Here is a 26,353-nt window from a genome sequence, read left to right on the forward strand (position 1 = left end):
CTTATTATTAAATTACTCTGGATTTAGAGAAAGTGTTGGAAGTTTATTTTTCACTTGGTTAGACTATAATAAATTTAGTTTAATCCTTTCCCACTGACGAGACCTCAATAAAGGTCGAAACCGGTCTGGGTAGTGGCCCTTCCCTCAATGCATAGTATTATACATGTCCACATGGACATGTGCTTTACATGGTGGGAGATACTGAGACAAGGAGTGATGAGAGCTTGGTCCACCTTTGCTCCAAGTTGCCAACAGTTGTACCACCCTGCTACAGTCCTGAAGATATTTTCAGGTGCAAACTTTGTTTGCTCGCACTTGGATAAAGGATTAAACTAAATTTATTATAGTCTAACCAAGTGAAAAATAAACTTCCAACATCTTTCTCTAAATCCAGAGTAATTTAATAATAAGGTGGTACACCAGTTGGCAACTCATATAGGTAAATATGACTTCTCTATTGCTTTTCCTTTAGTGTCACCACTTCTGGGTCTGCCTCCCACTGATAAGACCTCAATAAAGGTCGAAACCGGTCTGGGTAGTGGCCCTTCCCTCAATGCATAGTATTATACATGTCCACATGGACATGTGCTTTACATGGTGGGAGATACTGAGACAAGGAGTGATGAGAGCTTGGTCCACCTTTGCTCCAAGTTGCCAACAGTTGTACCACCCTGCTACAGTCCTGAAGATATTTTCAGGTGCAAACTTTGTTTGCTCGCACTTGGATAAAGGATTAAACTAAATTTATTATAGTCTAACCAAGTGAAAAATAAACTTCCAACATCTTTCTCTAAATCCAGAGTAATTTAATAATAAGGTGGTACACCAGTTGGCAACTCATATAGGTAAATATGACTTCTCTATTGCTTTTCCTTTAGTGTCACCACTTCTGGGTCTGCCTCCCACTGATAAGACCTCAATAAAGGTCAAAACCGGTCTGGGTAGTGGCCCTTCCCTCAATGCATAGCATTATACATGTCCGCAAGGACATGTGCTTTGCATGGTGGGAGATACTGAGACAAGGAGTGATGAGAGCTTGGTCCACCTTTGCTCCGAGTTGCCAACGATTGTACCACCTTGCTACAGTCCTGAAGATATTTTTAGGTGCACGCTTTGCTCACACTTGGATAAAGGATTAAAGTAAATTTATTATGAATAAAAAATAAAGAATATAATGTGTAACAGATGAAGGCTGTATTTGTGTTAAGATTTGGATTTTTATGAATTTATAAAAGAATTGTTTGACAAAAATAATTATCTTGAATCAAGTTCTGGGAGAATAAAATGTATTGGCAACTATGATAATTGGCAAAAAAAAAAATGATAGTGGCATTCTCTCCAGAGTGATACAATCTTAAGTGAAGAAATATGAAAAGATCTCTTATTTGCACTGGCATTAAAAACTATAATTATATATATAAAACAAGTAGCAAAAATAAATGTAACTTGTAGGTAATATAATTTAGATTCCAGTTACTGAGCAAACGGCAAGTAACTGTATTTCTGGCAATAGGTAACTGAACGTATATTTATGTATGCGAGGTAATCTGGTTAAGTGTTCTTGTCAGCGTGAAGGATTATCACACCTTCTAATGTATATGACAGTCAAATGCACTTGATATCCATGTTTTTTCAACAGGTGGTCTGACTCGTATCTAGGATTTGCTAGACGTATATATACATACTGGCCGGTTGAGAGGTTAACCCTGCAGAGGTCGTGGTCAAAAAAAATTGCAGCTTAGGTCGATTGTATCCAAGAGATACATTCATTACTAGTATGTTCTGAAATGCGATATAACTTTAAAAAAAAAACACTACAAATATAATACATGATGGTTTATTTATTTTCAGTTACAATCCAGAAATTATTGAAGAAAAGAAACAAATAAAAAAAAAAAACTAAACCAGTACTATACTGACATCGGAGTTCGCAGTGTCTCTCAGATACAATTTACTATCAAATATCACTTTCAATTCTATCATTCTCGTCATCGGACTCAACTAACATTCGCTGAATCTCTTCAACATCTGATGGATTATCCTGTCAATATATTTTTCCAGCCATTTTCAACTGTAAATTTAAAAAAAATAAAAGAAACTGAACCAATACTATACCGACATCAGAGTTTGTGGTATCTCTCAGATACGATTTACTATCAAATATCACACATCTCTACATAACACGTGTTAAACCAAACTGACTTCAATTTTCTAGCGAATAACGTTTTCAGCTAATTTTTTCTGCGATGATATTTCCTGCAGTGAATTTTTCCTCTCAGTGAGTTTTCCTTGCAATGAATTTTTCCCACAATGAATTGTCCATGAACCTGTGTGTGGGTGGGTGTGTGTGAGAGAGAAAGTTAAAAGAATTAATTTATCCTTAAAGGGAGCTTTTAGTGCTGATATGCTAAAATTTAAAATTACACACTTTAATTCTCATTCCTTGCAAAAGTATTTTAGTTGCTTAATTGTGATATATTTGTAACAAAGTTTCAAGCAAAGACATTATTCATCTAGGTTCTTGTTGCTTATATTGCAGAAAGTAGAATTACAGAAATACCATGTCAGCAAAAATTACTGAAACTAAGAAGACAAAAATAGATTAGATGTTTTTCATTTTAAAAATTTTATGGAATTTACAACCGTGTTAAAAAAACTGTTTTTATTATCCCGACATTTCGATCTTCACATCAAGATCATCATCTGGAGCATACATAAATATACAGAACAAGCTGAGTTACACATTATTAACTGTAAGCTAGAGAAACAATGATTTGATCACATGTTATTCTACTGGCGTGACCTCTGGTGGAAAAAATAAATAAATAAAATAAAAGAAAATAAAAAATAAATTTTTACATCAAGCTAAATTCTATTTTTACAATGACAGCAATAAACATTCTTTTAGATGGTTTTCTTTCAGAAACAATTGGTGTCCTATTTTTAGTATTACAATTCTTATTTTTGATTTACAATACTGGATTTTCTATAGTCCTCTTTATAGTTGTTCTTAGTGAGGAAGGTCGAATATATACCTTCCATATGTTTGGGATTTTTAAACCATCATTGTTGTTCAGATTGGGGTGGTTGCTGATAATCTCGCAGGCTTCCTTGAATTTCCGTTCATACCATGTTCTAGTGTGATGTAGACAGCTGGTGGTTTTCCAGTCAATTCTGTGTAAAGTATTCAGGGCATGATCAGAAAGGCCAGCTTCACCATAATTATTATATTTAATGTGTCGTTTATGTTCTTTTTGTCTAATAGGAATAGTGCGTCCTGTTTCTCCTATATATGGTATGTTGCAAGTACAATAAATCCGGTATACTCCAGGGTGAGCTAGTGGAGGGAGTGGGTCTTTGGATGAGTTGAGTAAGTTTTTTAATTTTGCAGGGGGTTTAAAGGGGGCTTTGAGGTTGTACTTTTGTAGTACTCTGTTTATTTTCTGATATTCCTTAAATGTAGGGAATGGTTATAGTTTTACTGTAGTCTGGTTTGTCTTTGTTTTTTATTGTGGTTTTGTAGAGAATTTTGTTTATAGTGTTTTGGCTGTATCCGTTTTTTTTGTAAGTTATTACTGATAATTTTAAATTCATCTTTCAGTGCCTGTTCACTGGAACAAATCGGCTAAGCTCTGTTTTTTAGCATGTTAATGACACCTAGTTTTTGTGTTGGGTGGTGGTGGTAGGAGTTTATGTGTATATATTGTCCCGTGTGTGTCGGTTTTCGGTAAACAGTGAAGGAAAGATTGCCTGAGGGAAGACGTGTGACAAGTGTATCTAGAAACACTTGTTTCTAGATACACTATTAGTACCATGAATTATATATATTATATATACCACTAACAATGGTACTAATACACTATTAGTACCATTGTTAGTACCATGAATGGGCTAAGGATTTTTTATTCTGCTCTTTCATTAATTTGTTAATTTTTTTTTGTATTTTTTTAGATGGTCTAAAAACTCTACTGATATTTGAAAAATTTATCTTTGTGTTTACTCTTGGATACTGTAGTTACTTCCTTCCTTTTTTGATCCCTAATGCCTGATTATTTTATCTTATTATTTAGAAGAATCTTGGCTGTTTTCATTTTCTTTATCTCAGTAAAAAATTATATCAGCTTAACATTCTTGTATTCCTCAACTGACTACACTTATTTTAATGGCACCTGTAATCAGTTCTCACGGGGTTGATTTTGTTATAGTACTTGATTTTTTTTTCACTGTTAATCCTTCATTTTTCATCCTGAATTTTTAGTTTTATATTTATTTAAAAATAATCTAAGTTTCACAAAAATAAAATTGTGTGAAGCTTGTATTAATCCACAAGTATTACTCTATAAATATTCTTTAAGACTTTGTTGTGATCAGTATATATATTATAAAGTGAAAACTAAAATAATTTCAAAGCTCAACTGACATTTTTTACCTCCCCAGATACTTGTAACATCCAATGATTCCCGGATCCGCTTATATGACTTACGTGACTTATCTTTGTCCTGTAAATATAAAGGATATACAAATCTCAGTAGTCAAATAAGGGCAAGTTTTAGGTAAGTCAGCTATACATTTTATGTTATATATGACACTTTAGTCTTGTATATGTATATTCTTCATATAAATGCAATGCTAAGGATTTTACAGAAAATGACATAGATTGCAAAACATAGCTCATAAAAAGGGGGGGGATAAAAATTTTAAGCAGTATAAAACTTGTATAAATCAACAATATTATCAGAGAATCATTCTCATTATAATACCTACCTGCACCTGCCAAATGGATTTTGTGCCTTCGTGATTCTGATTTGTGTAAATTATAAATAATCTAGTGTAATAAACTTATTAAAGCCACTGATCTAAAGATAAACTGCACTTTTTGTGTGTTATAGATAACTATATTGCAGAGATTACAATTCAGAACCAACAGCATGTTTTCATTTAATTTATGGTATGGAGACCACATGTTTCTGAACAAAAACAGATTTATTAAATAAGCATTATAACCTGACAAGTTTCATAAGTCATCAGACTTACATCACTGGGGATATAACACACATAAAGAAGAAGAAAAAAAATTAATTACACACTGCAGATGTTACAAGAACTTCAGCACTAGTACATATAAACAGAGTGACCAAAAAAAGTATTAACTGATGTGCAAGGATTCAAACAGTATTAGTTGTCGCTATGTGCTCACGTTCTGCACTTGTTATATTTTTGATAGAATGCAGGCCTAACTTGTTGTAGGATTAAACTTTGGTTTTTGTTACATTGTGTGAGGATATGGAGCATTTCTGTTTTCTGCCAAACTACTCGATAACCTGTAATTTGTTGAGTGGAAGGCTATTATCGATTTATACTTTTTTTTTAACATCCTTTACGTGTTCATATGTGTGTATCTCTCCAGACCATCCCATATGGCCTGCATAGCAAATGGCACAAGAGCAGTGAATTTTGTGTTCTCTGGCTTCCTTAACAGATGCGGAGGTTTTGGTGGATGTAAGAATATCGAAATCTTATACATAGGATTTCAAAAGAAGAAAGAAGCCACTATAATGTTGTAATTATGAAGCAACATTGCAATTTTATCTGTAACGTTCTCCATGTAAGATAATTGCATTTTTGAAATCTTGTTTATTTGAAGGAGTTGTTGGAAGCATATCAAGAATTTTGTTAATTGTCTTCATTTCTTACCCATCGAGAGAGAGAGAGAGTATGCCTTCAGTAATGCAGGTCTTCATTTTTTTTCTGACATACAGGAAATGTGGGCTCTGTCCCGTAATGTTTTCACCATGCCTATCTTTTGTAATGGATGGTGATGTGAAGTGCATGTAAGAATCATCCACTTGTGGTTGGTTTGCCAACATCAGAACACACAAGAACAGCACTGACATGGACACCTGATGGTAAAAGAAAAAGGAGAAGACCTAAGAAACAAAACTAAGAGTGCAAGCTGACTTATTTGCCAGGAACTATCAATATGCTTTCTTCTTTTCCTTCACTTCCTCTTTAGTGAAGTGAAGGAAACATCACGTGTCCACCGTGGAGTTCTGATTTTTCTATCCTTGCAGACAACCTCACCACATGCCTCTAGCTGAATCAATCAATGCTTTCTTCAGGGGTTGCCACTGAATCACCAAGGTTTGGTTCCTGTTCTCAAACTCTTTCATTTTTTCTTCAATAATGTTTTTCTTGAATACATTGTATATTTTAGTCTACAATTCACAAAAGACCATTCATTTTTTTATGCATTTCCTCCCAAGAAAAATAGTACACCTATAGTATATTATACCGTGGGCAGGCTAGGATTCTCTTTATCATTATTGTTTTATTTGATTTATTAAAAAAAAAATATTTTTTACATAATACAGAAACTTTGCTCTCTTAAACAGTAGTGCGTGATGGGAATGGATTGCCTTTGAGGGTCACGAGAAGTTTTATTCGCTTTAAAACTTTTGTACGTGTTCTTCTTTTCAAAATTAATTTAATCCAGCTCAAGGACTAAATGATGATCAGTTCCAATTTCAAATCCTCTGTACATTCTAGTGTCCTGCACCAGTGAGAAGACATCACTCTCAACAATGTCTGAAGATGCTCAGAGAGCGAATATACTGGAAATCTCAGAGAAGTTTACAAAATTATAAGACAACTTGGAGGAACCTACCAGAAGAATGAATATGGGGTTAAAAATAAAAACAGTTAACTGTTAACCAGTGTTGCCAAATGAAAATTACTAAAAACAGCTAAATCTCAAAAAAAAAAAAAAAAAAAAGAGTTAAAAAATAAAAATTTGAAGCTAAAATTTTAAAAGTAGTAGCTGATACTTTTAAGTTACTTACTTTATTCAAGTTGAAGTGATACTTGCATATAAGTGTCTAAATATATCTTCCATGTGGTCTTCTGCGCTTAATTCACCCACGTTTTCACTTAGATTTTCAGCTTTATTATATGTGGTCATCATTCCAATATTACTCAGTGTAGATGCTGTAAATGATAGTTTGTACAGCACTTGTTGTTACGCCTGAGGTCACACTTGACTGACAAAATAGCTGTCAGCATTGGCAATTCTATTTTGTTTCTTAATTTAGTTTTAACTACATTCATAGAACTAAAAATTCGTTCAATTTCTGCATTAGAATTTGGCAGTATTAATAAATTTATTGCACGCTGTGCAATTTCTTTAAATGGATTCATTCCAGATGCATCTTTGTATTCTCGTACTTTCCAGAATAGCTCAGTGTTTTCTATATTTGTCCATTTATTTAAGTGGATAGTATTGTAATGGTATTCAGCAGCAGCAACATCTTCTTCTGTTTTCAGCATTATTTCTAAGATGGGAGTAATAGGTTCTTTTATATGTTTTAGGGTATTGTCAACAGAAAAAGAAGAGCTCATTCATAAAATATTCAAGTTTTCAGGTAACCTTTGCTTAAGCTGTTTGAAGAGACCAAGAAGAAACTGTCTTGCTCTACTTCTAAGATTTCGCTCATCATTTTGCGTTATTTTCTTTTGTATCATCAACTCTGAAATTTTTCTTTAAAATCTGTAATCAAGATTTGGATTGGGATCCAAATAATCATCAATCTCTGACTCTAGAGGGTCGACTGTGGATGATGGTAGCACTAACATATTAGCAATAGAGTGAATCAAACGAGAAAGGTCTTCAAATAATCTCATCTTATCCACACTGTTAGATTCGAAAATTTTGTTAATTAATTTGCTGAACTTGAACTAGAACAGGATGCAAAAATAAAAGGTACAACCGATTCCTTTCATATTTGTACATCTCCCACAAAATTTGAGCTTTGTAACATTTCTCAGTCACAACTTCGAAGTGAGTTTTTAATTCCAACCACTGGCTGAGAATTCTGTCTACTGTAGGTTCAATGGAGAGCCCCTTGTTGCACAATTGTTTACAATTTTCAGAGGAGCATCATTTTCATTGATACTTTGATACAGCTCTTTGTATGTTGCTTGTCTTGAAGAAGAATGTGGAAACCACTTAGACGTTTCGGCAACTAAAAATTCTAATTTTCTTGGGAGAGATTCTGCACAAGTGTGAGACATTGCCAGTTGTAATGAATGGCATACACATCTAATTAAAATTAAGGAGAGAATATATGCCTTCAGTTGTTCATAAACGCCATTATTGACACCATCCATAACACTGGTGTTGTCTGTACAAATTGCAGACAATGCCAGTTGTCTGCAATTCGTACAGACAACGTGCAGCCACAATACCACTAGTGTCACACTTTTCTAGAACCTCCATGCTCAGAAATGTATGCATAATTTTGTTAAATTTCTTGCTATAATAAATGATGGCCATTCCTAAAATCTTATTCACTGTGATATCATTCAATTCATCTATTAGCAAGCTAAAATATTCATCTCCAATGTCTGCAATTAGATCTTCTTCAAAATGCTCACTTAGAATATTCTTTACAATTGCAGAGCACTTAGTTCAGTGCATTTTTACCTTTGGCATAATTTGACTGTCTGGGATGATATTTTTGCAAAGATCTACTAGATGATCGCAACTGTTGAATGATGAGTGACAACAAAGAAATAATGCTAACCTACCTTCAAAGTTCGCGGTCTCATCAGACTTTTTCACAAGCATATTTGTAATAGGAACAGCCTTATATGGAACTGCAGCAAGATGTTTCTTAATTTGGCTATGCTTTACAAGCTGACAATATTTAGCAGCTATATCACATCTGCAAAACTTACAGTGGCGTTTTGTAGCGTCACCAGGAACTTCACACAACCATTTCCTAAACATTCTCATTTGCAACCACTCCCTCCTAAATTTTTGCTTGTAAGCTTTATTTTTCTCTTTGCTCATTTTTGAAAAAGGGTATACAACTCTTTACTGCAACGAATTACGATCAGCCTTTAAAATTTCCCACTCGCTATTGTAACTACCAACTGGAACACTGTGCAAAGACTAATTTGTAGCGGTGCTATCAACTTTAAGGTGACAAAATGGCAGACTGTTGGCCACGTGACTGACTGACATCATCATGTGTTTGAAACGTGTAAGATGCTTACACCAAACGTATAATACAATTCCTTATCAAATGCGAACATCTGGAAAACATTTAAAACAATTTCTTTAACAGTAAGTTATAAAAACAATTAAAAAGAGCTGAAACTAGTTTTGAAGGAGCTAGGTGCTAGATTAAAATTTTTGGAGCTAGGGAAGAAAAAAAAGAGCTAGATCTAGCTCCAAAAGAGCTAAATTGGCAACCTGCTGTTAACTCAAGAACAAGAAGTCCAACAAAGATGGAAAGAGTACTTTGAAGAACTATTAAATGTTAAACATGATTCTATAAATCCAAATATTGAGTCCCCTTTCAAGGAGATACTAAATGAATTCTAACTTGATGTAAACATGGGGAGATCACAGTGCAAGAAATCATGGCAGCAATTAAGATCCAAAAGAATAGAAAAGCAAGTGGAAATGATAACATTAGTGCTGAACTGCTCAAAGCTGACCTAAAAACATCAGCAATACTGTTTAATTTCATGTGGACATCTGAGAAGGTTCCGAGTACCTGAAAAGAATCACAAATAGTCAAAATTCCAAAAAACGATGATCTTACAGATTGCACCAACTGGAGAGGAATCAACCTATTGTTAGTACCATCAAAGATCTCCACTAGAACCATAATAAATAGAATAAAAGATAGCACTGCGAAAATACTAAGAATAGAACAAGCAGGTTTTAGAAATGGAAGAAGCACATTGAATCAAATTTTTATTCTCAGAAACATAATTGAACGGTGTTGAATTCAATTCAGCTATATATCTCAACTATTGATTTTGCTAAAGCATTCAACAGCATAGACAGAAAATGTCTATGGAAAATCCTGAAAATTTATGGATTCTCTGACAAAATAATAAATATAAAAGATTTGCATGATGGAAGTAAAGGACAAATTTTAGTAAATGGAACAACTTCCAAAAATTTTGACATCAAAACTGGTGTTAAGCAAGGCTGTGTCATGTCTGGAACACTTTTCATCATTGTCATAAATTGGATAATGCAGCACACCCAGAAAACCTGAAAACTGGAATAAGATGGAACATTGACACCACATTAGAAGATTTGGACTATGCTTGATGACATTGTACTACTATCACCTAGATTTGAAGACATGAAAATTAAGACAACAAAGCTAAGGAAACTGCTAAACAAATAGGCTTATACATCAATGAGAAGAAAACCAAAATATCAAAAATCAAATAAAAAAAAATTAAAAGAATGACCCAATCTTTATAAATGGAAATGAAGTAGAAGTTATTTATTTAGCATGTGATGTACAGGTCTCAGGATAATACATACAAATTACATAAAACAGCATAAAAACAATTGTAAAAATCATATTAAAAGGGGTACACTAAGTTGAAATGATTAAACATCAAAATTAAGAATCAGGAGTCAGAGCTTAATCCTTAAATCCTGGATCCACTTCAGGTATTCTGGGGTCAGTTTAAAAAAGTCCTCTTTAGAACCTGAGAATGAGTAGATAGGGCACTCAAGCACAATGTGATTGATAGTCTGGATCCCTCTTCTGCATTCACAGTTTGGAGTATTGGACCAACTCCATTTATGCAAGAGATGCTTACATCTCCAATGTCCTGTTCTGATCCGATTTAAAGTGGTTCAGACATGTCTAGGGAGATTGAAGCCCTCCAGACGAGATGTCAGATTTGAAATGGGAATTTGAAGATTGGAGGTACGTTGAAACCAATACTCTCCCCATGACTCGCATAGGTCGAAGTTCTGGTCGTTTATTTGTATTGCACTCCTCCAAGCAGGGTGCCTGGATTTCAGTCTTCGTGAAATATGGAAGGAAATGTCTTGGTGGATAGGCAAGGAACTGTTTCCAATTATTTTTGTCCATAATTTGCTTAAGGCTTGGGTCCTGCCGAGCGAGAGAGGGGCTATATTACTGACAGTTGGGAGCCAGTAGCCAGGAGTAGATCTTAAAGCTCCGGAGATTATCCTCACATTGACTAAAGAAGCTTGTGTGCTGTTCAACCACACGGGAGCACATTACTCTGCTGTAAAATAGACCAAAGACAGTGCAGTGGTATGCAGTGTGTTGGCATCGGCACCCCAAGAAGTACCAGCAAGTTTATGCATTATATTATTATGAGTTTTTAATTTTCTAGCAATATTTTCTAGATGATATTGAAATGTCAAACTTCTGTCTAAGGTAACTCCTAGGTATTTTGGATGATTGTTAAATTTCACCTGTTTATTTCTGAAGTAAACTTTTGGGATATAGTTGGCCTGGATATTACTTAAATGAAAGGATGCTACTTCAGTTTTGTTCAGGTTAGGTTGTAATTGCCATCGTCTAAAGTATTTATCAAGTACAGCCAGATCTTCAATTAAGGTGTTCTCAGCATTTTGGAATGTTGAGTTGCAATGGCAATATTCTCAGCATACATGAATCTCCGTGATACTATCTCTGGGATATCACTAATATATAAGTTAAAAAGCAATGCTGCAAGAACTGATCCCTGAGGTAGGCCATTTTTAATCTTAAAGTAGAAGTGACAAACACTTTTAATTAACTTGGAGCAACTGTCAACACGAAGGTGGTACCAGCAAATACATGACAATCAGAATTAAAAAATCTTGCTATGCATTTAAAACTTAACTTCTCCGAAAATTTGGAAACCATCAAATATAAAATTAAAGGTGAAAATTTTTAATTCAACTGTTAAATCGGTACTACGTTATGGAAGTGAATCATAGAAATTAACCAAACAAAATGTCTTCACAGAATTCTCAAAATTTACTGGCCAAATAAAATTTCAAATATTGAAATATACAACAAAACAAAAGGGGTGCTTAAGGGTCAAAGCTGTATAACTGAGAGGAGACCTCCACATAGCCTTTAAAGGAATGCAGAGAACTGACCAGGGCTTCTGACCTAATGTCCAATCCTCACCTTCTCGTGGTGCACCCTGTTGGGTATCTACCTGGATACTGAACGAACGAGGATGGGCTGGCAATTTGAGATTTAGCCAACCAAATTGTAATTCTTATTGGCTTAAACCAAATTACAAAATGATGGTACAACATGACAAAATTTCATGCCGGCTGGGGTGTCGCCCGGTTAAACAACGCCCCCGTTGTTTTCACCTGGTAACCAGGGTGAAATAGGCAATGACAGTCAAGGAAAAGAAGGACTAGCCATTGTATTCAACACAAAATATCAGGCTAATCTTCTTGAATGGCAGGCAGTCTCAAGTAGAGTGATGTGGGCAAATATCAGAATGGAGAACTGGACGATGAGACTTATTTGTGCCTAATCTCACAGAAGGTTCAACTAAGGTAGAAGTGGAGGAATTTTTTGAGGATTTAGAGAAAGCATCTGACACAATGAAAAGGGAAAAGTTGGTCCTTGTTGGGGATCTAAATAGCAGAGTAGGAAATGATTGTCAGATATACAAAAATATTTTGGGAAAATTTGGAGAAAAGAGCAAAGCTAATAATAATGGCAAATACCTGTTGGATTTCTGCTCAGGACATGGACTGGTTATTACTAACACCATGTTCCAACATAAAAATGTGCATAAATTCACATGGAGAGAAGAGGCAAGGAATATGAAAAGTCTCATTGACTATGTTTTTGTTGATAGTGATGTTTTCTCCCTGGTGCAGGACACCAGAGTGTACAGAGGATTTGAAATTGGAAGTGATCACTATTTGGTCTTGAGTAGGATAAAATTGAATTTCATATTGAAAAGAATAACATGTCAGAAAGTTTTAAAGCGAACAAAAGTTGAGCAACTCTCAGATGTGAACTGTAGACTGAAATACACCAAGATTATTGAAGAAATAATGAAAGAGTTGGAGAACAGGAATCAAACCTTGGAGATTCAGGAAATTCAGTGGCAAACTCTGAAGAAAACATTGATTGATTCTGCCAGAGAGGCATGTGGTGACGTTGTCTGCAAGGATAAAAAAATCAGAACTCCCTGGTGGACACAGGAAGTTAAAGAGGCAGTGAAGGAAAAGAAGAAAGCATATCAAAAGTTCCTGTCAAATAAGTCAGCTAGTGCTTGTAGAGAATACAGAGACAAATGCAAGAATGCTAAACTAAAACTAGCTAAACAAAAGTCATGGGAGGACTTTGGCAAGAACATAGAAAATAAATATCAAAAAGGTGGCAAAATATTTTGGAGGTTGTTGAAGAAGCTTAGAAATGGAGGAAAGAGTACTGTAAAAGGAGTTAGAGATGATAAAGGTGACATGAAAATGGGAGAAAAAGATATCCTTGAAGTATGGAGTAATTACTTTGAAAAACTGATAAATGAAACAAGCAGTAATGACAGCACAGTGGTAAAAAACAGTGACCAGGCATGCAGTCAGGAATACATATCCATACTTGAAGTAGAAAAAGCCATCAAAGGCTTAAAATGTGGAAAGGCAGCAGGAGTAGATGGTATTCAACCAGAAATGCTGAAGTATGGTGGTATAAAAGTCTTGCAGTAGCTACACTGCATAGTTCAGAAGGCCTGGACAGAGGGACGAATTCTCGATGATTGGAGTAGAGCTCTCATAGTACCCATATATAAAAAGGGAAATAAAACTGACCTCAACTGTTTCTCAAGTATGCAAGTATACTTGAGAAACGGTTGAGAAGAATTGTGGAAGAAAAGCTGGGTGAAGAACAAGCTGGATTCAGACCAAATAGAGGCTGTCAGGATCAGATCTTCACTTTACGACAAATAATGGAGAAAAATAATGGGAATATAACAGAGATCTCTATTTGAGTTTTGTAGATCTGGAAAAGGCATATGATAAGGTGCCAAGAGAGAAGCTATTCAATATGCTACAGTTGTATGGTGTCAATGGGCTTTATATCAAGCAATACTTAGTCTTTATTTGAGTTGTAAGTCAGCAGTTAGAATTGAAGGAAGTACAGGAAGATGGTTTAATGTTAAATCTGGTGTGAGACAAGGATGTACATTATCCCCTCTGTTATTCATTAATCTATATGGATCACATTATGAAGGAAAGTGGTATTAAACATGATATCAAAATTGGAGATGTTAATGTCAACTGTTTGCTCTATGCGGACGATGTTATACTTATCAATAAATCCACTACTAGTCTGCAAGATTCCTTGACTAAATTGAATAACAGTTGTAATAGATATGGTATGAAGGTCAGCAATAAAAAGACAAAAACAATGAAAATAGGCAGAATCGTTGCAAATGTCAACTGTATTGCGAAAGGAGAACCTGTGGAACAAGTAAAATATTTCACCTACTTGGGCACGATTTTTAGTGAAGATGGTAAATTAAATATGGAAATAGACAACAGAATCAATAAAGCTGGTATAGTAGGAAGTCAATTGAATAAATTCATATGGAATAAGAGAGAAATTAGTCGGAACACTAAATTAGCTGTATACAAGACAGTGTTCAAACCAGTTTTAACTTATGGATCTGAGAGCTGGGTCAGAAGTAAAACACTTGACCAAAGACTAGAGACCGTAGATATGAGAGTCCTGAGAAAGATTAGAGGCGTGAACAGATGGCATCAATGGCAACATCATATTAAAAACGAGGATATTAGGAAAGAACTTGACATTGTCAGCATCCAGGAATGCGTTAACAGAGCTAATCTCAGGTGATATGGTCACTTAAACAGAATGGGCGAAGAAAGATTAGCAGAACAAGTGTTCTCTACCAGATTGGCAGCAAAACGACCCAGAGGAAGACCAAGATATAGGTGGATTGATATGGTACAAAGTTCCTTAGACGACAGAAATATAAGATCTGATAATATTGGAGTCTTGACAAATAACAGACTGATTTGGAGGAAAATTGTAGATAGGAAGTTAGTAATGATGTAAATTTTTCATGTAGTACTATCATATCCTGTACACCCCTTGAGGGTACGTGGCAGGAATTTGATGATGAAAATGATGATGAACAAACCCATCACAATAGAGTGAAATAAACACAGATGGACATGGATAGACCATGTGTTGAGAATGCCAACATCAGAACACACAAGAACAGCATTGACATGAGTGCCTGATGGTAAAAGGAAGAGAGGAAGACCTAAAATGACATGGTGCCAAATGGTATTTGAAGAATGAAACCAACTAGGATGGTCAAGCTGGGGGAGAGCAAGAGAGGCAGCACTGGAATGAAGATGATGGCTCGCTAAACTCGTGGCCTCATACACCTGATAGGTATAAAGAGCAATAAGCAAGTAAGCAACACTGTGTTTAGCATTCTTACATTTGTCTCTGTATTCTCTAAGAGCACAAGCTGGCTTATTCAACAGGAACTATCAATATGCTTTCTTCTTTTCCTTCACTTCCTCTTCAACTTCATGTGTCCACCATGGATTTCTAATTTTTCTATCTTTGCAGACAACCTCACCACATGCTTCTCTAGCTGAATCAGTCAGTGTTTTCTTCAGAGCTTGCCACTGAATCACCAAAGTTTGGTTCTTGTTCTCAAACTCTTTCATTTTTTCTTGAATAATGTTTGTGTATTTTCGTCTACAGTTCACATAGGAGAGCTACTCAACTTTTATTCGCTTTAAAACTTTCGTACATGTTCTTTTCAATAAAATTCAATTTTATCCTGCTCAAGACTAAATGATGATCAGTTCCAATTTCAAATCCTCTGTACACTCTAGTGTCCTGCACCAGTGAGAAAACAACAATAACATAGCCAATGAGACATTTCTTATTCCTTGCCTCTGCTCTCCATGTGAATTTGTGCACTTTTTATGTTGGAACATTGTGTTAGTAATAACCAGTCCATGTTCTGAGCAGAAATCCAACAGGCATTTGCCATTATTATTAGCTTTGCTCTTTTCTCCAAATTTTTCCAAAATATTTTTGTATGTCTGACAATCATTTCCTACTCTGTTATTTAGATCCCCAACAAGGACCAACTTTTCCTTTTTCACTGTGTCAGTTGCTTTCTCTAAAACCTCAAAAAATTCCTCCACTTCTACCTTAGTAGAACTGTGGGACCATAAGCACAAATAAGTGTCATTGTCCAGTTCTCCATTCTGATATTTGCCCACATCACTCTACTTGGGACTGCATGCCATTCAAGAAGATTAGCCTCATATTTAGTGTTGAATACTATGACTACTCCTTCTTTTCCCTGATTGTTATTGCATGAATATAGCATTTTGTATTGATTGCTTAGAAAGATCTCACCAGTTTTTGTCTTTTTTTCTGTTTCAGTCACTTGATCTGGTACTTATCCAATTCCTCAGCTAGTTCCGTTTCTTTGCAATTCAGGCTTTTATGTTGATAATATCGATCTTGAACGCTTGTGATGTTGAATTTGGATGTATTCCCTTGCAAATTCCTGCTTATCGGAGGCTTGAAAAAGTAAAGTAAAGTAGAACACAGAGACTAAACCAGTTGCTCCAAACTTGCTCACCCATTAAATTTGTAGCAGTAAAAAGTACTAGAAGTTTACAGTCTTTCTTGTTTGGAATTATCATTTAAAGGGAGGGAGGTCATAGTCCAATATCCCATTTTGAAATTTGTCCACATTTCTTTAACTTGAAATTACTTTCCATTCAAGATGTTTATCTTCACACCCAACTCTTGGTCAAACACCGTTATAGCAACACTTGAAAAGTTGGCGTTGGTGTAGATGAGGCAGTTCTTTGTAGTTGGTGAGTTGTATAGTAGGTGTCTGCCCTTGATGTGTCCTTGTACCCCTTGGAGGTGTCACATAATAATAATGTCCTGACTGAAGTCTCTCCTAGTCATAATGGTGTTATAAAGAAAATTCTCTGTAACTAACTGTTCCCATAGTCCCTAAGAATTTACTGTAGTGAGAATTGACTACATTTAAAGAAAGCTACCCATTTCCTTTCCCTGATCTTAAATCTCGGAATAAATTATCATATTATGACCTTCCACCATAATGTATAACATCATACATCTCCTAGGAGATGAGCTTTACCAACCTTTGCTATGAGTTGCCCTAGTTTGTACTACGTGCTTTAGCTTACGCTAGTATCCACCGATACTTTTATAGTTTACTATATTCGGCATGAAACTCTGATTCCGATCTTTAAGTTTCTTATTCAGTTTGAAACAATGTGGGATTTAATATCCCTTTAATTTAAATATTATTCAGTGTTATAAAATATTCTGTATTCTATTATTACCCTGCTTTGTCTTTGTTTTCTTTATTTAGTATTCGTGAATGGTCGACTGCCACCATCTATCTATTTCTACTATAACTTATGTTCTCACACTCTATGGTCTAACAGATTTATTTGTTTTACGACTGCACCAGTTAGACTATATATTGAGTACGAGATTATAAGATTTTCAGCTAAAGATCCATTTTGGATGGACTGAATTGAGCAGTGAAGAGGTTCTTAAAAGATTCAAGGTGAAAATAGACTTTATGGCTAATATCCAAAGAAGAAAAGTAGTGTTTGCAGGAGATTTGATGAGGGGTTCTTCTGGAAAGCTCCCCAGAATAATATTGCAGAGCATGGTGGAATGAAGGAGAGGAAGACCTCGACTGCAATGGAAAGACAACATCAAAGACTCGATGGGCAATCATCTTACAGAAGCAAGAGATAGAGAGGCATGGAAGCAGCTGTAACCCTCTTAAAATGGTGTTTATAGTGTATGGGTGTGTGTGTTTATTTTTATATGACTGTATGAGAGGTAACAGAAATTCTATCCTTCCAGTCATTGCAAGTCCAGTGAATTGATTGATAAATAATTAGAACATGCACATATTGGCCTTTCCATGGAGTTACCCTCCCCTTTCCTCAAATCAACATTTAATAACTTAAAACTGCAGTTTTAGAAAATCTAAATGGTCATATGCAATTTATAATATAATATAATATACGTAGTGTTATTTCAATATTGCTGGAATGGGAAATGGAGCTACTGATGGTTATGATTGCCTTTTGTTGTTTTTGTAGATAATGTGGGATGATATAAAATTGAAATATCATTAGATATTCATATATACTTCGCTAGGTGCAGAAGCACTCAATTTATGTAATATAGCAAAACAGAGACTGCAACCTTTATGATAGTTCACAAATATTAATTTTACACAAAAATTGAAACTGTCATGCAAGATATATTAACAAATTTATAAAAAAATGTAAAAAAAAAATATCATTTTTGAAGTGCTGATATTTGTTTACTATAATCCAATAGCCGTATCTAATGTTAATACTTTTGTTAAAATCAGATTGAATCAAAAGTTTCAGTGCATTACATTGATCAACTTTTGTCTTATGTATTTGAGACGTGTAATTTTGTTTTGCCTAATTATTCCACTACAAATAGTCCAATTGAAACATCTTAATAGAAATGCTAAATACCAAAGATCATTAAATTCCATTCAGTAAGTGTAGTTTTGAGATATTATTTTGATTCGATTAGCATTAAAATAGAAAGCATGCAGGCATTACTCATTTTATTATGCTTTCATTAAATTTTACCGAGTAAATGTTCAATTATTGCAATATATGATTTTCCAATATTGTAAGGATTCCAATTACCAAATTTTATTTATATTTATTTTATCTTATATACTCTTATATACAAATTTCTTAGCATTGTCCCATGTAAACGGACTGCACACTTAATTTCCTCCATGCTCACTGAACCTTTCTTTCAAGTTATATTAAGAAATAAAATGTCCTGACAATGAAAACTTAATAATGGTCTTCCACAAGGGTCAGTATTGGCACCCTTACTTTATAACCTATACATATATGACTTGCCTGGTACCATCTCCCACAACTTCTGTTGTGCTGATGACACTGTAATTGCCATTCGACATGAAAACATGAGTCAGGCTGAAGAGGTACTTACAAAAGATCTCAAAACAATAGGTGAATATTACAAAAAATGGAGGCTCCAGCTCAATCCAGGCAAAACAGAAGTATCAAGCTTTCACCTTAATAATCACATGGCAGATGTCACTTTACATATCTTCTTTGAAGGATGTTTACTACGACTCGATAAGTTTCCAAAGTACTTGGGCATGACCCTGGACCACACGCTCTCTTACAAACAACACCTAACAAACGTTTCTGCTAAGTTAAGAACCCATAACAACATAATACAAAAACTAATAGGCATGACATGGGGAGCAACAGCTAATAATCTGCAGATTACAGCTCTTGGTCTAGTTTTCTCTGTTGCTGAATATTGCTCACCAGTGTGGCTAAATAGCACACATGTTAAACTTGTTGATAACCAACTAAATAATACGAGACTGATTTCTGGCACATTTAAATCAATGCTCACACACACACACTGGTTTCCAGCTCTTAACAACATTGTTCCACTGAATCTGCACAGGACTAAGGCTCTCTTACAGCTGTATAAGAAAATCGTGGAGAACACAGCCCTACCAATACATTTAGATCTCGAAGACTTAAGTATACGACAATTGAGATCAAGGCATCCACCACTGCAATTAGTCCAACTACTACTACAATCTAACTTTGATCTGAAGCAAAAGTGGCAAGAACAGTGGGAGAGCCAGACAGATGACATCACAAAATTTTCTCTCAAACAATTACAAAAAAGTTTTGATGCTTGCTCACACCTCCCACGAAAATCCTGGACTCAGCTTAATAGAATACGAACTGGTCATGGTGTATGTGCGGACATGATTTTTAAATGGGGTAAACGACCATCCCTGCATTGTGATTGTGGAGCTCAAAGACAAACTGTGGACCATATTGTGACTCTGTATTATCTCAGAGCATATTCAGGAGACAAATTGGACTTTTTAAGTGCTACACCCGAAGCTATGAACTATTTGACCAATATGGATTTACATCCATATTGGTCAAATTCGTTTTAATTTTATTGGTTTTTAAAATGACTTTTAATTTTATATGTTTTTAAAGTGACAGTGTATTGTACTGCATGTTTGGTTATTCATACCATACGAATAACTAAATTTTAATAAAAATCTGTCCAAACAGCCCCAGAATAACTTGCGTACAGACAGACAAAATGAATCTAAAAGTTGGCTGCGATGTTGAAGCTGCTTGATTAATATTATTGTTTTAATTGCTGTGAATGTAAACCTTCTTCTGTAATAGCAGACATCAGCAATACAAGAAAAATGGAAGCTGAAATCTTCATTTTAAATTACATCAAGCATCATTTGGGCTCATTGTTTTGTGAACTGCAACATTCCTGGCAGTTATATGACATTTCTGTATGGCAAGGTATTGGGGAGGGCTCCCAATACACCATTCTTCATAAGGAGTGGATCAGTTACATATAAAATTTATTTACTACAATGAGTGAAAATAAAATCTCATATTGACCTTGAGCAGAGACAAGCAAGTTATTGTACTTCTGTACCGAGCCTTGATAAGACCTCATCTCGACTACTGTGCCAAGATTTGGTCACCTCAGTTCCTTCTTGATGGGGGAGGAGGTGGAGAGGATCCAAGGGAGAGTGACTAAGATTATAGCAGGTCTATGGAATGAACCATATGAGAACAGGTTGAAGATTTGTGGGTTGCAGAAACTAGTTGATAGGTGGAGGAGGGGGGATATGATTGAGACATTCAAATTGCTAAAGGGATTCTATAGGATTAATTCAGAGGATATTTTTGAGATCAGGACTGGTGGTGGGAGAACTAGGGGACACCTATGGAAGCTGGGCAAGAGTGTGGTTAGCAGGGGTGTTATTGCTGGGTTCTTTACTTTTAGAGTGGTAAATGAGTGGAATAAGCTGCCAGAGTCTGTTGTGGGTGCTATGATGGTGAGTGAGTTCAAGGCAAGGTATGATAGATACTGTGAGAATGTCATATAGTTGTGTGCACATGATGTTTAGGGCCTCCTTCAATGAGTCTAAGGACTCCCTGGAGTTGCCCAAAATAATAATAATAATATTCAGAAAAAATGATGAGTCAGATTTACTGATTTATGCCCACTGCACGCTGTGTATACATAATAATATTATAATAGGTAAATTATTTGTAAAAATCAGACTTTATCATGATGAAGGCTTCAGTGTGAAGAATGAATTCTTTTCACTCTGACCACCAGAAAGTTTGTGTTCGCATGCGTGCACGTTTTTTTTTTTTTTTTTTTTGCAAAAGTTATTGGATTGATGAATGATGATGCTACTGTTCTGGTAAGTGCTGCTTGCAGGTTATAAACATGGTTACCACATTATGACCTTTTTCTTGACCACTAGTATTAATAAATTAAAGACTTAATTCTATATGTTAGTCAAGTAAATAATAGTTTAATATCCGACGTTTCACTGACTAATATCTGTCGGCATTTTCAAAGGATACACTGGTAAGCAATAGAAAGTAACAAAAACTAGAAAACTAACCGACAATTCTAAAAATTATATAAAGTTTAAAGTTATCAGTTATCATTCTTATTTACTTGACTAACATACAGAATTAAGTCTTTAATTTATGGTTACCACATTTTATCCATATTTATAATTGAATGTATGAAATGTGAATTTCAGTTATTAGAAGCTAATAACAGATTGTTACAATTTCCAAGTAAGTTTGACCACATCTGTCTTTCTTTGGATGACTATACTGTCATCATTCATTTCTTTGTGAGACTGAGGTACTGAAACCTCATTTAATCTCTTTAGTTATAGTAGCAGTGATTAGTCAAACACAAGATTTCAACTTTATTGAAGAATTCTTCTTTGTCTATCTATGAACATTACTTAAACATTACTGTGATGATTGTGATATTCAGTGTAATATTACCTGTTTAACTAGGGGATAGCCAAAGGGTATTGACGTTGAATGGACCTCTTGTTTATGTATAACAACTACATATATGAGATTGCAAAATCTTTAGTACGTCAGTTCCACATGTAAGAAGACAGACAGATATGTTTTTGAATTGCTGGATATTGTAGTGAAGAAAACAACGTAAGGCTGTTGTTGAGAATAGCGGTAGATAGAATAAAAGAGAACAAGAAGTTAAACCAGTAAATTTGAAATTGAACCTATGGATGTTGATCAGCAGCTGCTCATATTTTTACAGGCTTCAAGGAAAGTGGAGGAATGATAGTAACTATTTTAGGAACAGCGTAAACTATAGAAAAGGCATAAGTTAGAAACAAAGTCTCTCAGAAAAAAGTTAGAGAGAGAGAGAGAGAAGGAATGAGTTGTCTGTTAACCAGATTGCCATTCTCTGGCAGCATGAAACATTTTTATGGTGATTTTTGGTGAAACTGCTAAATGTGAGAACACTTCTAAGTTGTGATAGATTTGGGATTTATATAGTATTGGCATTTGTACAGATGAAAAATCATTTCTTCACATCAGTGGTTTTTTTTTTTTTTTTTTTCAATTTAGAAGATTTTATTTATTATTAGCATCTTTAAAATCAAAGGCAGAATATCAAATTCAGTTGATTCCATTTAGCTCTACACTGAGCTAAAAAAAATAAAAAAATAAAAAAAATAAATAAATAAATAAATAAATAAAATAAAAGCGAGCCTGTGTAGCTCAGCGGATGTGGCGTTTGCATACCGCCGCGCTTGGCCGCACGAAGGAAGACTTGGTTTCGAGTCTAGTCGGCAACTAGAGGAAATTTTTCTAAGCCTTTTTTCGACCGGTTCCCGAGTTAGTCGATCTCTGGCATGGGCAAGCAGGTTTTTCCTCCCGGAAACTTGGGTTTTTCGTCCTGTAAACTCAAGAAAATCGACCGTAGAACCCACATTATTTCAGACATTAAATATATTGTGTTGAGGTTAGGGACCACGAGATGGCGGCACATTTGAGCCGTCTCTCTTCACTGCGTACCGCTTAATTAGTGATAGCCTTGGGCCATCTGTCTCTGATTGGGTACCAGTGGAGATTGAACTGCCCACTCAGTCTCCAAAAGTTAGATAGGGCTAAATGGCCTCGCCTACTCCCGTATACGGGAATAAAAAGGCGTTAGCTGATTTTTTTTTTTTTTTTTTTAAATAAAATAAAAAAATTAAAAAAAAACTGCTCCAAATCTAAATTATGAATTTTGCATTGCAACTAGATTGATTGTTTAATTCATCTCTTCATAATAAAAATAATAATAATAAACTCTTTAGAAATAATTATACTTCTCATTTTCCTCTTGCATGTCAGAATTAGTGGTCTGTGGCAGCCAAGTAACTTGGCTTCTTGTAAATCTAATTATTGCTCTGATAGGGCAGTTATTTGTGAGATCCCTCATTTGACTCTCAACTGCCTGTTTTTCAGAATGAAACATAGTTATTTTTTTGGAGAGAAAAATAAATATTTTAAAGAGACTGGATATCTCAGTTGAAAAGCTCTGATAAAGGTTCTCATCCTAGGCTGGATTCACACCCAGGTTGTTCAAACCAGAGAGCATTGTTAAAACTCCAGATGCTCGGTTCGTTATGCTTTATTGGAATAAATGTTATATATATATATATATACACAACTATCCAATTGGTAACTTTTGGGTGCTTGGTATCTTTCATGACATATCTATTTTTGAAATTTAGTGGATATAATTTTTCTTTCAAACTGATGCAATTTTTTGAACTGATAGTAAAGAGTCGTATTTACCAAAATCGTATTTACTAAAAATTACATAATATGAAGTTTACCTATAAGATAAAAACTTCTTTTTAGTCCTTATTTGCTAAGAGTGCATTTCACAGATGCATCCTTAAAAATTAGACAAACTAGAATATAACATTTAAAAGGTGAGGGAAAATATTCTGGTAAATTTTTTTATAGTCACACATCAGGCAATTAATAAATCTTAGTGGTGGGGGAGGAGAAAAGGGGTTAAGCCATTTTTTAAAAATTCTTTTTTGTCTGACTTAATGTTGCCATATCAGTTATACAATGATATTCTCAAATGAATGGCATTTTTATTTGTAAACCATCTCAGAAAATTTCATTTTCAGCTGTTTTACTTGGAAAGAACACAACGAACAAAAAAAAGATGATTGTTATAATAAGTAGCAGATTTGTAATTATTTTCTTCCCTTCACCTCATTCCTTAATTCACTGGTAATAAGTATACATTTTTTTGTTTGTTTGTTTGTATTACTGTGTATCAAATTTTTCAGTTTCTTTTGAACCTGAATTATTCATTGTTTTTAATTATAAGTTTCCTTTCAGTCATGATGGAAAATATATAATTAGTGGCTCAGAAAATCAGTTCATTTACATATGGGAGACACACCACGAGTATGCAAAATTCTCTTCTGCTCGTCGAGACCGTAATGACTTCTGGGAAGGAATAAAAGGTAAAAATGAACCATTACTAAGATTATTTTGTTTGTACCTTCAAATGTCCATTTGATATATATGCATTGTTCTATTTCGCCTTTCAATTCCTTACTCAGAATTACTGGGATTAATCTTGTTAGTTTCAGAAAAGTTAGTAGTTTCTAGGAAGAAAAGATTTTAAAAAAAAAAAAAAAGCAGAAGAAGATGGTGGTGGTCAGTTAAAACTTGTCAGTGTAGAATATTCATGTAAATTTTGTTGTATATTGCACTTTGCAACCATATGCCTGGGGAAGGAATGTCCTAGGTTCGATTCCCATCTACGACGTGAGGAGCTCAAGGATTTTCCTCGGCCATAGCCAAGTTAACTGGTCTTGAGCATGGACAGGGGGTTCCCCCCCCAGTTTATCTGGGGTTTTTCATCCTGCAAGCAGGCCAACCTGGCTCCATGAACATGCAGGCTACAGTCATAGGATACCTCCAGGAGTAAGGAGTAACCAACCTATTCCGTAGGATTTCGGTTCTGAATGCCTACACGGTAATAAGTGTAGGTCTACGCATGAGCGTAAATTAGGATAGGATTGTGCAAAATTTAATGTATCATAGCATCTAGTGATGTAGTACAGTAAATCTCATAGGTAGTTGTTTTTCACTAGTGGAAAGTAAATTACTTACCAAGCTGCCTCTTATTTACATCCTTTTTTCCAAACATGAGCAACAAGAGAAAAAAAAAAAAAACTGATGAGATATCATCTAGGCTGCTTGTATATAGAACACAATTGACTGCACATCAAGTTATCCTCTGCATTCCATAATGCAGAGTACATTCCCTTCTAGGTTGCATATATTGCAAATATGCAGAGAGTTGCCGCTAAAGGGATTCGTAGTGTGTTCGTGAAAGCTCCAGATAAGATAAGCGTTATTTTCAGTTATCGTTGATAAATTTACTTTAATATTGCGTAGTTTTGTTTGCCTTGCGTATCTTAGTGCATCTGTTTGTGTGTTTTTGGTGTTTATAATTTATAATTTGATAAAATATGTTACTAGTAAGTATGGCTCCAGTACGAAGGAAAATGGCGGCCAGTAATGATGGTTCACCATCTTCTTTCAAGAACGGTAATGTAAAGGAGATGATTCAGTGTACTATCTGCGAAATGTATGCTTTGCGTAGTGCGGTCAGAGTGTGGTTAGATGATAATAAAGGAGTGAATGTGTGTAGAAAATGTAGGGAGAATGAGGAATTGAAGTGTATTTCGGATCGTGAGTGTGATATTTTTGTCAAACTTCAGAATGAAGAAAATAGGGATATGACAAGAAAGGGCAAGGTTGTACCAGAGAATTGTGAGAGTGTGAATGTAGAAAGTGTGAATGATAGTATTAATGGTTTTACAGAGAATAAAAAAGATGAGATAGATGCAATGAGTGAGATCGCGTTGTTGAATGGTGCGATACAAAGGGCAAAACAGCAGCTAGAGTGTATGAGCAAAAGTCGACTGAATGAACCAACAAATAATAAAAAGTATGACAGGAAAAATAGGCGTATGAGTGTGAACATGAACAAAATGAAGGATAGAGTGCTGTATGGAGACTCGTTAGTACGAGGTGTGTTAGTAGAGGATTTGACAAAATCGTACCAACCTGGTGCGACCATAAAGGATGTAACTGAGTCTCTTAGAGAGCAAAAGGAAGGGGTGAAAGAAATGATTGTTGTGGCAGGTACAAATGATTTGAAAGCAGATAAAATGGAAATGATAGAAGACCTGAATGAATTGTTTGAGGTAGCAAAAGAAAAGAGTGAGAGAGTTAGAATGATTAGCCACGGTATGACAGTGAAATGTTTAAAAGGAGGGCCATAATTGCGAATGACTTTATGCGTGGGTTATGTATGACGAGTGGTGTGGAATTTGTGGACGTGTGGAGTGAATTCGATGGGCGAAAGGATCTATATAAAATGGATGGCTTGCATTTGAATGGTTACGGTGTAAGAAGACTTGAGAAAGTGCTGCTGAATGTGGTGGATGTGCAAATTCAGGGAAACTAGATTTATTAAGGGGGGGGGGGTAGATATACAGTCCTTAG

General features: G+C 35.1%; 1 protein-coding gene across 1 annotated transcript in view; it reads left to right on the forward strand.

The window, feature by feature from the left end:
* LOC150095074 (WD repeat-containing protein 44) overlaps positions 1-26,353 on the forward strand; it is a 362,406-nt gene that overhangs the window by 315,813 nt on the left and 20,240 nt on the right. The window contains exons 18-19 of the mRNA XM_090411421.1: positions 4,438-4,553; positions 24,167-24,294. Coding sequence (XP_090267547.1) covers positions 4,438-4,553; positions 24,167-24,294 — 244 coding nt within the window. The remainder of the gene's footprint in view (positions 1-4,437; positions 4,554-24,166; positions 24,295-26,353) is intronic.

The sequence above is a fragment of the Typopeltis vanoorti genome, chromosome 21, assembly GCF_054136105.1.
Source record: "Typopeltis vanoorti isolate ZY-2024b chromosome 21, IOZ_Tvanoo_1.0, whole genome shotgun sequence".
NCBI classification, from domain to species: Eukaryota; Metazoa; Arthropoda; class Arachnida; order Uropygi; family Thelyphonidae; genus Typopeltis; species Typopeltis vanoorti.